This window comes from Moschus berezovskii, chromosome 2 (assembly GCF_049115385.1).
Source record: "Moschus berezovskii isolate FMDL1 chromosome 2, NW_MosBer_1.0, whole genome shotgun sequence".
Taxonomy (NCBI): Eukaryota; Metazoa; Chordata; class Mammalia; order Artiodactyla; family Moschidae; genus Moschus; species Moschus berezovskii.
The window spans coordinates 38,939,336-38,955,598 of record NC_142461.1 but is presented as its reverse complement, the minus strand read 5'-3'; the positions used below and the strand labels follow the sequence as shown (position 1 = coordinate 38,955,598).

The window sequence follows — 16,263 nt, the reverse complement described above, 5'->3', positions numbered from 1 at the left end:
TTTCATTATTTTTTAAAGGAAAAATCTCATTAAAAAAAAAACTTTAAAATATCCCTTAGAAGCCCACAAGGCTTATTTATTAAAATAAATTTTACCACTGGCCTTGACTGATAAATATTTCCTTTTAAAACCCCTTACCTTCGTGTGAGTGGTCATAAAGAAGGTAAGTGTCTTCAAGAGGAAAACGGAGTTAAGTGTGAATGAATTTCATCTTTTAGAACATTTCTCTTTGGTCTTCTTTCATGTGTAGTGCCAAGGCCAGAATATTTCTCAGCTCCCACTAGTACATGTTTCTATCTGAAGGTTGCCTTAGGCTGTGACAGCTTCATTTTTCTTTTCTGAGAATACATACAGAAGATGGAGTTGACATTATACTCAGTGAACAAAATATTGCTTAAAAAATACATCTCCTAAAATAGCTGTGATTAGTTTCCAGATCAAGATAAACAATAGTTTCCAGCTCTAACATATTTTTAATCAGTCAATTCAAATCCAAACTAAAATGCTTACCTGACTCGGTTTGAATGTAGTAAATTAGGATCAGAATTAAATATATTATTAATTGAAAGATAGACAAAAATTAATGAGATTAATGATAGAATTTTAGAAGTTATCTCTAATCATTTTTATGGAGTGATTTTTTTAAATATTAAATGCTCTTCTTTTTTTATGTTTTCAAAGATTTATGAATCAGGTAATGGGGCTGAAATAAAATAAGTCAAATGCAACTTACTATTGAATCTTTTCTTCACTTTCATAGAGTCCTTTTTACAGATGGCACAGCTCCTACACATCCACTGGGCTAGTAGGATTAATTGTTGTATCTCATTTTTCCATTGTTTGATCTTTAGCAGCTGAAGAGACAGCTAATCTGCCTCCTTCTCCACCCCCATCACCAGCCTCAGAACAGACTGTCCCAGTGGAGGAAGGTAAGACCTGTTGGACTCTTTGAGGTTTGTCTTCTTTTAAGGGTAAATAAACCTCAACCCATAAGTGCTGGACTTTGGTATTGGTAGTATGTGACCCAGCTTGGGAGCTGTCTATTTCAAATAATCAAGAAGAAACGAAGATTTTAATTAAATGTATTATTTCTGTACATAAAATCAAAAGTAGATGAATATGGTAAATAAAACAGGAAAAATCTGCTGGATAAAGGAAGATAATTTTGTGTTTAAGTGGCTAGCTAGAATAACCAGAGAGAACTAGTTTACTTCATGTAGAATGTTCTAAAGAGTAGATACAATTTAATTTTATAAGTGACTGAATAAAAATAAATATATTGATGAAATCAGTAGATTTGTTTTGGAAGGGTTGGCAGGAGCTGTCTGTTTTGCTCACTATTGTATTGCCAAGGGCTTCCTCAGGGCCATACCTGTAGCAAACTCGCAATAAATATTAATGAATAAATGAAGAAGTCAGTGAACAAATTTGATATTGAGAGTAGTGAACTGGAAACTCATGGCTTCTTTCCTGCTGAGACCTTTTATTGTCCATGAATCTATTTATGCACTCAGCCAACATGGAATGCCGTGTCAGCTTTTCAGTTTGCAGTGAAGAAGCAGACAGATGCCTCTGAAGAATATCCATTTAGAATCTGAGATGAAAGACACTATTTAAAAGCTAACTATTATTGGTTCTCTGACTTAGACCAGTTAACTTTTGTCTATTGTTTGAGAGTTACAGGAGAAGAAGAAAGCTTTTAAAATTTATTGAAAGCTTGCTTGTGTCAATATAATTTACTTTTCATATACTAAAATCAGAATATTAATACTTTTCCAATTTTGTCATTTATTTGTTGACTTATTTTTCCTTTTGTTGTGCCTTTTAGAGCTCATTTTATTGTGTTAAAAATTAAATAAGGTCACAAAAGAATCACTGTCTTTTAAATAATCTGTACTTAGGTTTGTTTACATTATTTTTTGAATTACTAGAGGTTATTCTAAATTACTGAACTATAAACAATCAGTAAATATAATTTATTTTTGTCATAGATTTATAAACTTAAACCTTTTTTAGTAAGATTATTTTTCTTAAATTGAGGCCTTTTTTCCTAAGTTTACTTCCTGAAATAATTAGTCTAAGGAATAAAAGAAAATTTGAAGACTATATTCATTGCATATAATCACTGTCATTATAACCATTGATGATTAGTTAATTCCCTGAAAGTGTGATTTGATCTTTTAATTCATAGATTTGAAAGATCCTTTCTGGCCTTGATTTTATCTATTCATATCTATGGAGCACCCACAAGTTTCCTTGCACTCTTCAAATTCTCTAAGTATACACTAGTAAGCAAAACAGACATGATCCTTCCTTGTAAGAAGCACAAAGTCAGGTGGAGAATGGAAATCCAGTAAGTAAGTTAAGCACTAGGAAGGAAAAGAACAGGGAGCTTTAAAGTAAAAGAAAAATAATCTTACTTTATTGGAGGGTGAAGGGAGTTGATCTCAAAAGCCTGAGGAAGTGTTGGCCAAGGAAAGATGGAGGAAAGGAGCAGTTTAGGCAGAGGGACCAGGATGTGCAAGGGCTCTCAGGTGGGAAAGTGCATGAAGTGTTCTAGGAATTGAAGGAGTCCCAGGGCTAATGTGTGAGAGATAGGTGGAGGAGAGGAGTCTGGGAATGAGCAGCAGCTGGCTTGGTTCAGGCTCCTGGGTTTTACTCTGAATGTAGTGGAAAGCCTTCCATGACAGCTCTGCTTCCCACCGGTCACTGAAAATGTTTCTAAACCCCTACTTAAAGCCTTTCCCATGTCAGGAAATCCTCTTAACCAAGAGAGAGGTATGACATTGACTCCCAAGTCACCTGGAGGTCAAGTAATTCATTCTTCTTACTGTTATATGTGAGTTTGAGTTAAAAGGGCAACAAGGTCTTCCCAGCCATCTGAGACTCATCCAGTCCGTTTCTGGATGATATACCATAGATATAATAAAAGTATAAATTAAAAATAGAATCACTTTCATATCTTGGTAACTTAAGTGTCATATTCCAAAGTAACTGTTCCTTCACATTTCAGGATTGTTTTCCTCAAGGTATTTCAGTATATTTGGGGAAAATGTCAACTTACTTCCTACTGAAAGTAATTTGAAGATATTTTTAACATTTTCAAACTGAACATATATTTTTATTTAATTTTTTTCAGAAGAAAGCCTCAACCTATACAAAGTCCTAATGATTTGCTTTTAAAAAGATAACCATATTTTTTAGCTATATAGAAAAAAACATGTAATTTCAAACTCCATTGATTTAAAAGATTAGGTAATATTTTTACCTTAATTTTATGAAAGGCATGTGATCTAGGCAATCAAACTAGTTCCTCTCTTTTATTTTAAACCACTCTTAAAGTATGTATAGCAACTTATTTGTTTTGTTTTATCAGAAAAAATCAGTGAAAATCCACAAGAATCAACTTTTCAAATTTTCAAATCAATTGGTTTGTAAAGACAAAGCCAAAAATTTTAATATATTGCTCATAGCACATTGACTGGAAAGAAAGCAGGTAGATTTTTCCATCTAGAAGATTTTTTTACCCTCCTCAAAACACCCTTAAAGCAACTTCAATCTAAAGGCACAGTGAATGCCACAGTTCAGTCCTTTTATATAAATGTTCTTAGGTTAAATTGAGTATTTCATTGATTTTGAGGATAGACTTTTTATTAATTAGCAAACATTCTAAAAGCTGTTCTTTCCAAAGGGGAAGCATGGATGCTTCTACTAAAAATAATTTAAGATATTAATTACTGTCATGTATGAATATTTATTTATTATGATTGGTGTAATATTCATAAGACTATGTACTTATTCTGGGGAACAAAGAGATTTTGATGTAAAAAAGTAAGTAGCACACTTGGAAAGGAAACCAAGGTACAGTGAACCAAAAAGAACTAGTTATTATATTTTCAGATTAAGCTCCCCTTTCTTTTTGGCCTAACCATAATAGTTATCACTTGAACTGAACTGTTAGAATTTGGAAGCCCATGCAAGAGCAATGGAATAATCTGAAAACAGAACCAGGAGTCCGTCCACCCTCTTAGGTTTGCTCCAGAATCCTAGGCTGATGATTTCCTGTGTCAATGATGTGGCCACACTGTAACTGTTAACCTGAAGCAGTTTCCCTCCATATCATTCTAGGGCAGCAGACACAGTTGGCAAACTGAGAAGTCCTCAATCCAAAGCTTATAGACTAGAAAGGACTTAGAGATGGTGGGGCACTATGTAAGAGGAGTCAGCTGCTCTAGGCCATGGGGTAGAAGGTGTGATGCCAGGACAGGCAAAATCACCAAGTCGGAGTCACTAATACCCCAAGATGTTCAATCTCTCATAAGCGTGACTACTCATTGTACCCAAGGGGGCTGACAGATCAAGACTGAATTTTGTGTGGCAAACTTTACCCAATATAAATTTTCAAGTGCTTCTTTTAAAGAAAATTTTGTATGAAAGCAAATTAGGGGAAATATAGCTCTCCACTGAAACCAGGTAAGCTTCATTTTTAAAGATTATCATTGTGCAAAGGAACTATGTAAAAGTCCAAGGTTCACAAGACTACCCTTCCCTTTAAAACAGTACATTATTAAAGAAAACAGACTATTTTTGACATAACCAAGTGTCCAAAAGCAAGTGTACTTATAGTAAAAGGAGACATTCTATCCTGGCCTTAAAGAGCAAAACTGTTATGAATTCATTTTTCATAAATCTCCTAAATCTAGCTTTGATGTATCAAATCAAAGTAAAGAGTAAAGGTACATGACAATTTGTCTGATAGACTAAAGATAGAGATATTAACATCTATGGAATCAAGAATGATTCTTGGTGCTTTCTCAAATACCTTCCCATTTAATCCTTCAAGCAACCCACACAGAATACTCACACAGATAATACTCACTTCCACTGTTGCCCAGGATGTCACAGCTAATAAGTGCCTTATCCAGAATTTAAATTCAAATCTGCTATGCTCAGTTGCTTCGGTCATGTCTAACTCTTTGCAATCCCGTGGACTGTAGCTCACCAGGCTCTTCTGTCCATGGGATTCTCCAGGCAAGAATACTGGAGTGGGTTGCCATGCCCTCCTCCAGGGAATCTTCCTGATCCAGAGATTGAATCTGTGTCTTCTGCACTGCAGGCAGGGTCTTTACTCACTGAGCCACCTGGGAAACTTAAGTTCCTACAAACACAGCCTCACGGCATCACTAAAGCTCTATGTTATCTAGCTAGGCTGTTACTGTGGGACAATGAGAGTGAAGTCATCTTCTAATGAGAGTATTTTGGTTTCAAGACACTGGACTGATTTCCTTTTTTTTCAAACAACTCCCAAGAAAATCATTCATTTATAATGTATTCATTTATAATTATTATATATATAATTCATTCATTTATATAATTTATTTATTATGTGTCACCCCTCCATTTGGGTATGAACTGAGAGCACCTGCCATACACAGTCCTATAGCAAATGAGGATCTCTTGTCTTCTAGCATTATCACTGGAAGCCCTTGCACTGGTACACTCTCTGAACTTAGCCAGCCAACATGGTCCTCTAAGCACCACTTCACTGGCACATCTCTGGGACGTTTAATGTAGATGGACTTCAGGCTCATAGGTCCTAAACAGAGACTTGGAGTACCCCAGAGGGGACTGGGCTTTGCCAGACATTCTTTTTTAAGTTGCCTGGCTAAGAGCCAGACAAATACTACAGAGAAGCTACTTTTCCACTGAAGCACTTAAAGTTTTTGTTGTTTTTGTTGTTCCCTGATTAGTCAAAGTTTTCAGAATGAAAGTACTGTTTCTTTGAAATGTTCTGGATCTGAAGCAAGACTCTGGGTTGTTTTCACATTTTGGCACTTTCAAGAAACAAAAACAAGCAACAAGAAAGAGGAAGCCAAAATCTTCAAAAGGCTAAACTATCCAAGGACAATTGCCTTTAAACTATCATCTCTCCAGTTTAAATTCTTCACTTTTGAACTGTAGTCTGCTGTCCTCCTAGAAAATGTTGAAAAGCAGAGAGGCAAATATGCCATTTTCACTGATTGATTATCCATGTAATCTGTTTGAATGTATTAGAAGTTTTAGGAAGAATTTGTGTCCCTGGGGAGTCTATAGCCTCAGGAGTCACTAGAGGAGATATGAATGGCTGGGACTTGTGACAAGCCCAAGACTTATGATTCAGTCAGTGTTGCAGGCCAGATCACAGCCAGTCGTCTGCTCAGCTGAGAAATCGTGCCGAGTTGAACTAAGAATATCAAATATAATTTTAGGTTTCTTCTATCCCATGATATAATAAGCATTGTGGCTGGGAAAGTTCTGAGCACCCATCTAGAAACAACTTCCATGGAACAATCAGTAAATAATGTGTTCAAAAGATTAAAAACATTCTCCCTTCAAAATATTATTTTAGTGTCCTTATGATTTCAGGTTTATTTCCAGTTGTCAGCACTCAGTTGACTGAAAATAAGTTATTGTGCTAAAAATACAGTGCATTTTCAAATTAATGCTGTAATTCTGTCTGCTTAAATTTTGATAGAAATAAAAATTATACAGATAGCTACTGTATTTTGATCTTATTGAAAATTACAAAATTTTTAAATTATTTCTCTATATAAGTAAATAAATAGTGGTTAACAAATTTAGTAATCAGCCATGTAGGCCTGAGATACATACAGTGTCTCAGCCAGATACTGTTCTTTGTGATCATTCTTTAGGCTCATTGAAATGCTAAGCAAACTGATTGATCTACACTCATATTTCTAAGGAAATATATTTAAGTAACACAGATTTCTAAGCTAAGATGTGGGAAAGAAAATAAATGAGAACAGCTTCTTTAGCGTTTCCATGAGAAATATACAATGAGGGCTTTGAAATATAAAAACAGTAGTACAAGTGAAACTGCACAGAATACAATTGTGATGGGTCAGAAGCCACCACAGAAGAAATTCTCAGCTAACTGTTATCTCTATTAAGCCTTCCAAAGAGAAGCAGAACACGAGAAAACAAGTGTATGTTGCTGGGTACTTTCTAATACTTTCACAGTCATGCAGATAAGAACTGGGGTTCAAAAGGATGCCTAAGAGTTTGCATCCAAAGAAAAAGCTATGAAAGTTGTATTCCCCTAAGCAAGACAGGAAAGAAGCATAATGCATTGTAGATTTTTCTTAACAGGATTGAAATTAAAAATTACTTTCTGGTGGAAGTCATGAACTAAAAATGAAATCAACCAAAATGCCAACCATGCAAGCATACTAGATAATTAAGGTTGTACTTCCACAGGCCCAATTTCTCTCAGAATTGTACAGGCATCAGATCCTAACAGCTTTCCTCTTTTATAACTTATAAATGTATTGATAAAAACATGAGAAAATGTATGTAGTTGAAAGAATTTCTTCTAACAAATGCATTTGTTTTGTAGTGCTTTGTTTCTATACCAGTGCTTCTGTTGTTATTTTAACTCGTTTGAGGGAGATGTAAAGATAATTTCTATTATGCAGTGGGAGTGTCAGAGTATTTGGTTCATTTAGATCAATGACAAGGTTCCTAAAGGGAGAGTTTAAATTCAGTGGCTACTGAAGCATGAAATTTCACTGTCTCCCATCCTCCACCAGCTTGGTCTCACTCATCCCTCTCCATCCTGCTGTGCTGCTTCTGTGACCCCATGTCCTTGTGCAAACGTTTGTCTCGTCTGTCTGATCTTGTGTCTGTCTTGTCCAGTTTTCCCTGCAGTTTCTTCCTGTGTGTCTGTTTGTAGATGAAGGGGCTGAGGATCAAGTGGGTCCTCTACACAGGTTCCCCAGCCATGAACCTGCCACCAGCGGGGAGAGGCGTAGACTCCTAGCCCCCTCCATCTCGGTGTCTGTGCCTGATGATGACCCTTCCAATTCCGATGAGGAGTACTATGAGCATCCTTTGTTCAGCTCACAATGGACTGCCTCTAGTGTGCTCCCCAGTGTCCCAGCGCAGAGTGCAGAGGCCCACTTAGGCCAGGAGAAAGGTGAACCAAGCATGGTCCCCTTTAGCTCCTCCTCCCCAGCCTGCAGCTTTGACCACGTGCATCACTCTTAAGTGTGCCTCCATGTGTGGGTGGGAGGGACAGGAGCCTGTTTTTTCCATGTGAAAGTGAAGTCCCTATATCGTTCATGTCCATCCAAATGCCTCAGCAATTTATATGGAAGAAGTCTGATTTAAGACGTCAGTGCTTCTTTTTTTTCTTCACGGCTTCTGAGAAGGAAACAAAAAAAGTTCAAACAAAGTATGACTTCTTTCTACCCCTTGCAAATATCTCAATAGGGAAAGAATGTATCTTCTTACCCAAACCAAAGAAGATGACCCTTAATATAATTTTTCCATATTACTAGACCAGACTTAGAGAGTTAGGTTTCTATTTAGTGCCATGTTAATGTGATACCCCATTAAAAGAGAAATAATTGTTTAGGGTAGGATAAACGTTATGGAATGAATTTATTTCTCCAAATCACTTAAACATCTACAGAAACAATAGCGGCTTCCTCGGGTGACTAAATCTTGGTTCAGATAAGTAGAAGTGAGCTAAAATGAAGGAAATGCTCCAAAGCTTTTGTCATTCCAGTCTTTTGAAGGTGGAGACCTTGGGTATCGTTGGCTGTGGAGAGGATAAAATAAGTGGGCAGTGGGCTGCAATTTATCTCATTCTAACAAGGTAGTATATTATAAAGAAAAAAATAGGACTAATTTTTTTTTTGCTTAGGTGAATGTCATTTTGAAATGGGGAAAAATGACTTGCTTAAGTGGAGTACATTTTTGTATGGCATAATATTTAATGTAAAGGCAGATAGTTCCAAGGCAAGAGCACCAATGGTTCAGACATTCTGATAGAAAAATACAATGCATATTGAGTAAAATTAAATTGACTTAAAATAATTAAGAAAAATATGTGAATTCTGAATAAAGAACAGGTGTGGAAATAAACATGATTTATACAAAATGAGAAACTGGAAAGCTAAAAAATTACATGGATTTAGAAAAAATGTAAATCAAATTGATTTCATCCAATAAGGTGACATTAGTAAAGCAGCTATATTAAAAGTCTCTTAGCTTGAATCAAAATCTCTAATTCTATGGCATTGTAAAAATTGCCTTAATAATAAGTTAGAATCTAAATTATTAAAATGTTACTGACATAGTTAAATTACAAAAATAAAAGTATCTGTGCGTTCAGTGTGAAGAAATAGTAGCAGTTCTCTTTTTTCCCCATAAGGGCTTTAATGTTTCTCAAAAAATTTCTCTCCTTTCTATCTAGAGTCTTCCTCACAGATCCATTTAAACAATATATGATTGTTCATAGGAATTTCAAAAGGATCATTCATTTGAAGAACTATAAGGCAGCTTATATATTTCCCTCTAATTTCTTAAGCAATAAAATGAGATTTATTTTACTGATATTTGAAGTGTAAATGAGAAACAAATGAACAGCATAACTCATGGCTTTTCATAAATGTGTTTTATTACATTTTAATTGTTAATATTTTTCTGTATGATATACATATTTGGGGAGGATATTTTGGCAGTTTTGTTGCCACTCAGCTATCTTTCCTTAGTGGTTTTGTTTTGAATTGCAGAAATGAAACTTTATAATATGCACATTTTCTTTTTCTTTAGTGTCAAAGAGAACTATACAAGAACTATATTACTGATATTTCAGTGGTTTGAACAATATGATAACAGTCATGTCCCAGAGGTAGACTTTTCTAAATTGCAGTGAAATTAACTTTTACCTGGACCTTGTTTTTCAAAATATTTTACTTACTTGAAAATTTTTACATTCTCCAATCATATAATGCAATGAAGGTAAAAATAATTGAGTTAGGTAGTCTGTGGCCTTAAAAATACTAAATAAAGTATGTCCTGAAGAGTTTTGATGGATTTCATGATAAAGTTGATAATGAAGTGGTTGATTGGATATTATTCTGAGGCCAGGCTTTTTACTCCCAAAGATCCCTGTAGCAAAGTTTGCATGTTTTAAATTAAATAATCAGGAATTCGTATGTAGTGGCTTCCTGCATTGGAGAAAACAGCACATGACTTACAAACTTAAAGGTTTGTTGCAGCACATCAATGCATCTATCTTTTCACAACCATCTGTTATCTGGCAGCGCCATCTCTTATTTCCAGCCAGCTTTCCACATTGTGTGTGACTTACTGCCATTTCCACCGAGGGTAATAGAGCAATAAAACCCTTTCAGCTCTCAAGTTTTAAAATAAATAGCCTTTTAATGAGACTTTAAAAGGCATCATTGTTAGTCGATTATATTTACTAATTTTCCAAGCAATACATAATGTCCATTGCATTAGGATATTAATTTGTTCATCCAAAAGGTAAAAGAGGTTCTTGTGAGGTCAATAAAATAGAGCTGAAAGTGTTCCTTGAGTAATGTTTCTGTTGTTTCATATATGTTTCTATGGTCATGATGTCAACATCTTTTTCATCCCTAAGAAGAAGAAACGCTAGAGAGTCCAATGGCTGAGGAAGAGAAACCTGCCACTCTTCCTGAGAAAGAGTGTGGGGCTGCCAAGGTCTCAGACCAGCCCAAGGGCCTCAGTGAGGGCCAAGTGGAGTCTAGTGCGGAGGCCCAAGTAGTTCCTGCAGACAGCGCCCCAGCAGGGGCCCCACAGGAGAAAAGTGTAAAAGAGGTCACGGTCACGGAGGTGTCTCCAGAAGTAAAAACCCCTTCCTCTGCCGGGGAAGGTGTGTCTTTCTAGGATTTGCATGTGTTTTGTTGCAAGTGATCTCTCCAGCAGCTTATCAATCTGATGCCTTTCCAATGCTATTCCATCGCTGGGTCGTCTCATGATACCAAGACCCCTGTCTGAGACTTAAAGAGCAAAGAGTGTGGCTTGTGCAGGTGCTGTGTGGCAGCTTGGTTTTCCACTGCTGCAGCTGATTCCTGGTTTTACTTTGCCATGATACAATACGCTTTGCAGCCAGGCTGATGACGCTATGTGAGCTTTTTTTCCACCCCTGCCCCTCCTCATCTCAAATGTTTGCCAGTCACATTGCTAATACATGTATATTTATTTTGGGGGATAGCAATTCATATGCTTTTCTTTCAAATCGTAGAGGTGGATTTTGGCACATTATTACGGGCTTCAACGGTAGAATGGTTTTTGTTTGCAACCGCAATGTGCTATATTTTTTTTATGCTTCAGTGAATACTGGTTTGGTTTCCTTAAAAGCACCTGCTGATGCTTCTCATATCATTTCCTTTCCATGGCAACCAATCCCTTTGATCATCACCATATCTCTTGAGTTTTCATTCATCTAAACTTTACTAGAAAATTCATAAAATATTTATTTTCTATTGTGACAACAAGACACACAAGTATTTAAGTTAATGATGATCCATACACTTGCCATTCAACAGATGACTGAATTTTATTAATTTTCCCCAAATCTTCTCCAGACAATTACATTTAGCCTTAGTGACCACAATGAAATAACTTTGGCTGTAAAATACAAGTGACACTCTGGAGCCTTTTGAATTGGTGAACAAATAAAAATTACAAAGACTCATTTAGTCTCCGTGAAGCATCTCTAAAGTCAATATTGGTCAGTGCTTCACCTGTTGGTCACATTCCAGGAAATGAGGTCATGACCAAGGAGAAAAAGACATTTTAATAGTTGACTCTTATTAAAATTGTGTTATTCATGTAACTTCCCAGTATTAACAGTATAATTTAGATTTTCTTACATCTGTCATACAGACTAAGTAATGATTAGGACTTAGGAATTTTGATACATGGTAGAAATTGTCTTGTTAATATTTAGATCGTATCAGACAAAGTCAATAGCAATTATTTATTTGTATTACCAAAATTTAATCTTAGATGACTTCTAAAAGTTTATTCTAGGAACATTTTAATGCCCCCAAAACTGGTCTTGGCTTTGTTGGTCAAGTTAGCTGAAATTATTTTACATATATTATTATAAATTAATTGACCTTCTGCCCATGGGCTACCAATTCACTTTGCAATGAGAAAAGAAAAAGTTTAGCTGAAACCAATTCTTTTCCATATTTAGATTATATAGATTATTTTGTACCCTAATGTTAACTACTTATTAAATTTTCTTTAATTTGTAGTTTTTATCTGTAGAAGGCATATGACATTTTTTTCTACTATAGTACACATCATGTACTGTTTAGAGAGACCAAACAAAGAAAAAAAGAGTATTCAAAATATACTCTTATTTCAATTTCTGTACACATTAATTCACCATGGGAGTTTATTGTAGCAATCATACAAATATATCTCAGTCCTGACGTTTTCATTTTGATTTTTAAATGAATAGCATGCTTGCATGTTTCATAGTTTTTCTTTCAAGCCTACCATTCATTTGCCATTTCAAAAAATAATTTTAAGCTTACTGCCTGAAAGCACTTGCCTATTATATGTTTAAAAATCAACCCCATTACTTCAGGTTTACTTACAGCCTCGAAGATGGAGTTTCATGATCAACAGGAATTGACTCCCTCTCCAGCCAAGCCATTAGACAAGAAGGAAAAGGAACCAGAGACAGAAAGTAAGCCTGGTGAAGACCTTAAGCATGCTGCCTTAGTTTCTCAGCTGGAAACAACTAAAACTTCCCCTGATAAAAAGGACGTACAAACCCCAGAAGAAGAAAAAGCACCTCCCACTCTGTTTGGGCACACTCTTGGTGCCAGCCTAGAAGATACAAAACCCAAGACAGAACCAAGCCTGGTGGTACCTGATATTGGCCTTCCTGCAGAGCCCACAGCTGCAAAAGAGCAGAAGGACTGGTTCATCCAAATGCCAACGGAAGCCAAAAAGGACGAGTGGGGTTTAGCTGCTCCCGTATCTCCTGGCCCCCTAACACCCATGAAGGAGAAAGACGTACTTGAGGGTATCCCCAAATGGGAAGGGAAGCAATTTGATTCTCCCATGCCAAGTCCCTTTCAGGGTGGAAGCTTCACTCTTCCTTTTGATATCTCAAAGAATGAAATAGTTGCAGCAGCATCACCCTTTGCTCCCGCCCTGTTACAGCCTGATGACCAAAAATCTCTGGAAGAAACTGGTAGCCCAGCAACTGCCAAAGATAGTTCTAAAGTTGAAGAGCCCCAGAAGGATCAACCTGACAAGATAGCAGAAGCACCAGCCTCAGAGGCAGTTGCTGCACCCAAAGATGCTCACGTTTCAATTGTGGAAGAGTGTGTCCCAGAGAAAGTTTCAGGAGAAGAGAAAGGGATGATAAAGGAAGAGAGTGTGCTGATAAAAGAGACTCCCACCCTCAGCGGACAGGAATCTACACTTGCTGAAAAGGAACCTCACCTACAGCTTGAAGAAAAAACAACCATTTCTGACAAAGAAGCCATGCCAAAAGAGAGCGAACCCCCAAAATTGATAGATGAAGAAACAAATATAATTCAGCCTTCCACAGAACACACTTATTCCAAAAAAGAAGAGAAGGGCCAGGAACCTCCCACAGATATATTAAAACAAGACTCATTCCCTGTAAGTTTGGAGCAAGCAGTTACTGATTCAGCAGTGACCACTCAGACACCGGAAAAAGTCACGACTGAACCAACTGCACTAAGTGAAAAGAGCGCCACGCAGGAGCTCTTTGAAGAAAAAGCTGCTGACAAAGATCATAAGGTAGAGGGAGCTGGAGTTGTAACATCAGCTGAGCTTGACATGCCATTTTATGAAGACAAGTCAGGAATGTCCAAGTACTTTGAAACATCCGCCTTGAAAGAAGAAGTGACCAAAAGCATCCAGCCAGGCAGTGATTACTATGAACTAAGTGACACAAGAGAAAGTGCCCAAGAGGCTTTTGATACTGTATCTCCCATGCATAAAGATGGCGACAAGGCAATTCCAGAAGAAGAACCCCAGCCCAGTGCTCCAGCACAAGAAGCAGGGTATAGCGCTCTTGCACAGAGTCATCCATCTGAGTTACCAGAAGAACCCAGTTCTCCTCAAGAAAGAATGTTCACTATTGATCCAAAAGTGTACGGAGAGAAAAGGGATCTCCACAGTAAGAACAAAGATGATCTGACGCTAAGCAGGAGTTTAGGACTTGGTGGTAGGTCTGCAATAGAACAAAGAAGCATGTCCATCAATTTGCCCATGTCTTGCCTGGATTCCATAGCCCTTGGGTTTAACTTCGGTCGAGGGCATGATCTTTCTCCCCTGGCCTCTGACATTCTAACCAACACTAGTGGAAGTATGGATGAAGGAGATGATTACCTTCCAGCCACAACACCTGCCGTGGACAAAGCCCCTTGCTTCCCAACCGAAAGCAAAGAAGAAAAAGACCAGGTAAAGGAAGAAAAAGATACTGGAGAGGAAAATGCCCGAGTTGAGACATCATGTGAGTCGCCTTTCCTAGCCAAAGATTATTACAAAAATGGTACTGTCATGGCCCCTGACTTGCCTGAAATGCTAGACCTGGCAGGCACACGGTCAAGATTAGCTTCCGTGAGTACAGACACTGAAGTTGCCAGGAGAAAATCAGTCCCATCAGAGACTGTGGTGGAGGAGAGTAGCACTGGCTTGCCCCCTGTCACTGATGAAAACCACATCATCGTTAAAACCGACAGTCAACTCGAAGACCTGGGCTACTGTGTGTTCAATAAATACACAGTCCCCCTCCCATCACCTGTTCAAGACAGTGAGAATTTATCTGGGGAGAGTGGTTCCTTTTATGAAGGCACTGATGATAAAGCACGAAGAGATTTGGCCACCGATCTTTCATTAATTGAAGTCAAACTGGCAGCTGCCGGAAGAGTAAAAGATGAAGTCAGTGCTGAGAAGGAAGCATCCCCACCTATCTCTGGTGACAGATCAGGACTGAGTAGGGAGTTTGATCAGGAGAAGAAAGCGAATGATAAGCTGGATACTGTCCTAGAGAAAAGTGAAGAACATGCTGATTCAAAAGAGCACACCAAGGAAACAGAAGAGATTGGTGATGAAGTTGAAACTCTTGGATTAGGAGTGACCCAGGAGCATGCTTCAGCCAGAGAACTGACAGTCTCTAAGGATGCATCACCTGTCATGGCTGAGAAAACAGAGAAAGGTCTTAGTTCAGTGCCAGAGGTAGCTGAGGTAGAACCGTCCAAAAAAGCTGAACCAGAACTGGATTTGGCTGTGAAGAAAGCTGAACAAGATCAGTTAGATATCACAATCAGTGACTTTGGACAGATGGCCTCAGGGCTACATGTAGATGCTGGAAAGGCAGCAGAGCTTAAACTTGAGGCTGCTGAGGACCTCATCCCCTCATCCACAGCCCCTCAGGAGGTAGATGCATTTGTGGGTGTTGAGTCCAGCCACGTGAAAGAAGGCACCAAAGTTAGTGAAACAGAAGTCAAGGAGAAGGTGGCTAAGCCTGACTTGGTGCACCAGGAGGCTGTGGACAAAGAAGAGTCCTATGAGTCCAGCGGTGAGCATGAAAGCCTCACCATGGAGTCCTTGAAAGCCGATGAGGGCAAGAAGGAAATGTCCCCAGAATCCTCTCTAATTCAAGACGAGATTGCCATCAAATTGTCTGTGGAAATACCCTGTGCACCTGTAGTTTCAGAGGCTGATGTAGCCGCAGATGAGAGAGCTGATGTCCAGATGGAATTTATTCAGCTGCCGAAAGAAGAAAGCCCAGAGACCCCGGATATTTCCATCACGCCCTCTGATGTTACCGAGCAGTTGCCTGAAGCCGCCAGAGCTGAACCAGCAGAGGCTCAGAGCGAGGAAGAAGAGATCGAAGCCCGGGAAGAATATGACAAGCTGCTCTTCCGCTCAGACACCCTTCAGATTACCGACCTGGGTGCCCCAGGTATCAGGGAGGAGTTTATGGAGACCTGTCCTGGTGAGCACAAAGGAGTGATTGAGTCTGTTGTAACCATCGAGGATGACTTCATCACTGTCGTGCAAACCACAACTGATGAAGGGGAGTCAGGTTCCCACAGTGTGCGTTTTGCAGCCCTCGAGCAGCCCGAGGTGGAAAGGAGACCATCACCCCATGCTGAAGAAGAACTTGAAGTAGAAGAGGCAGCTGAAGCCCAGGCTGAACCCAAGGACGGTTCCCCAGAGGCTCCGGCTTCCCCTGAGAGAGAAGAGGTTGGACTCTCAGAATATAAGACAGAAACCTATGAGGATTACAAAGATGAAACCACCATTGATGACTCCATCATGGATGCTGACAGCCTCTGGGTGGACACTCAAGGTGTGCATTATATTTTTCAATTTTCTACTCCCAAATAAAATCCAGTATCCTAGTGAAAAAGTTTTTTTTTT

At 38.3% G+C, this 16,263-nt stretch overlaps 1 protein-coding gene across 7 annotated transcripts in view; it reads left to right on the top strand.

The window, feature by feature from the left end:
- Positions 1 to 16,263, top strand: part of MAP2 (microtubule associated protein 2) — a 302,956-nt gene that overhangs the window by 252,096 nt on the left and 34,597 nt on the right. For 6 of the 7 annotated variants that reach the window (XM_088827874.1, XM_088827897.1, XM_088827891.1 and 3 more), the window contains one exon: positions 852 to 929. In XM_088827874.1, the coding sequence (XP_088684000.1) occupies positions 852 to 929 (78 nt within the window). Of the gene's footprint in view, positions 1 to 851; positions 930 to 10,453; positions 10,706 to 12,436; positions 16,193 to 16,263 lie in introns of all 7 variants that reach the window. The other variant, XM_055397499.2, reaches the window with a different exon arrangement.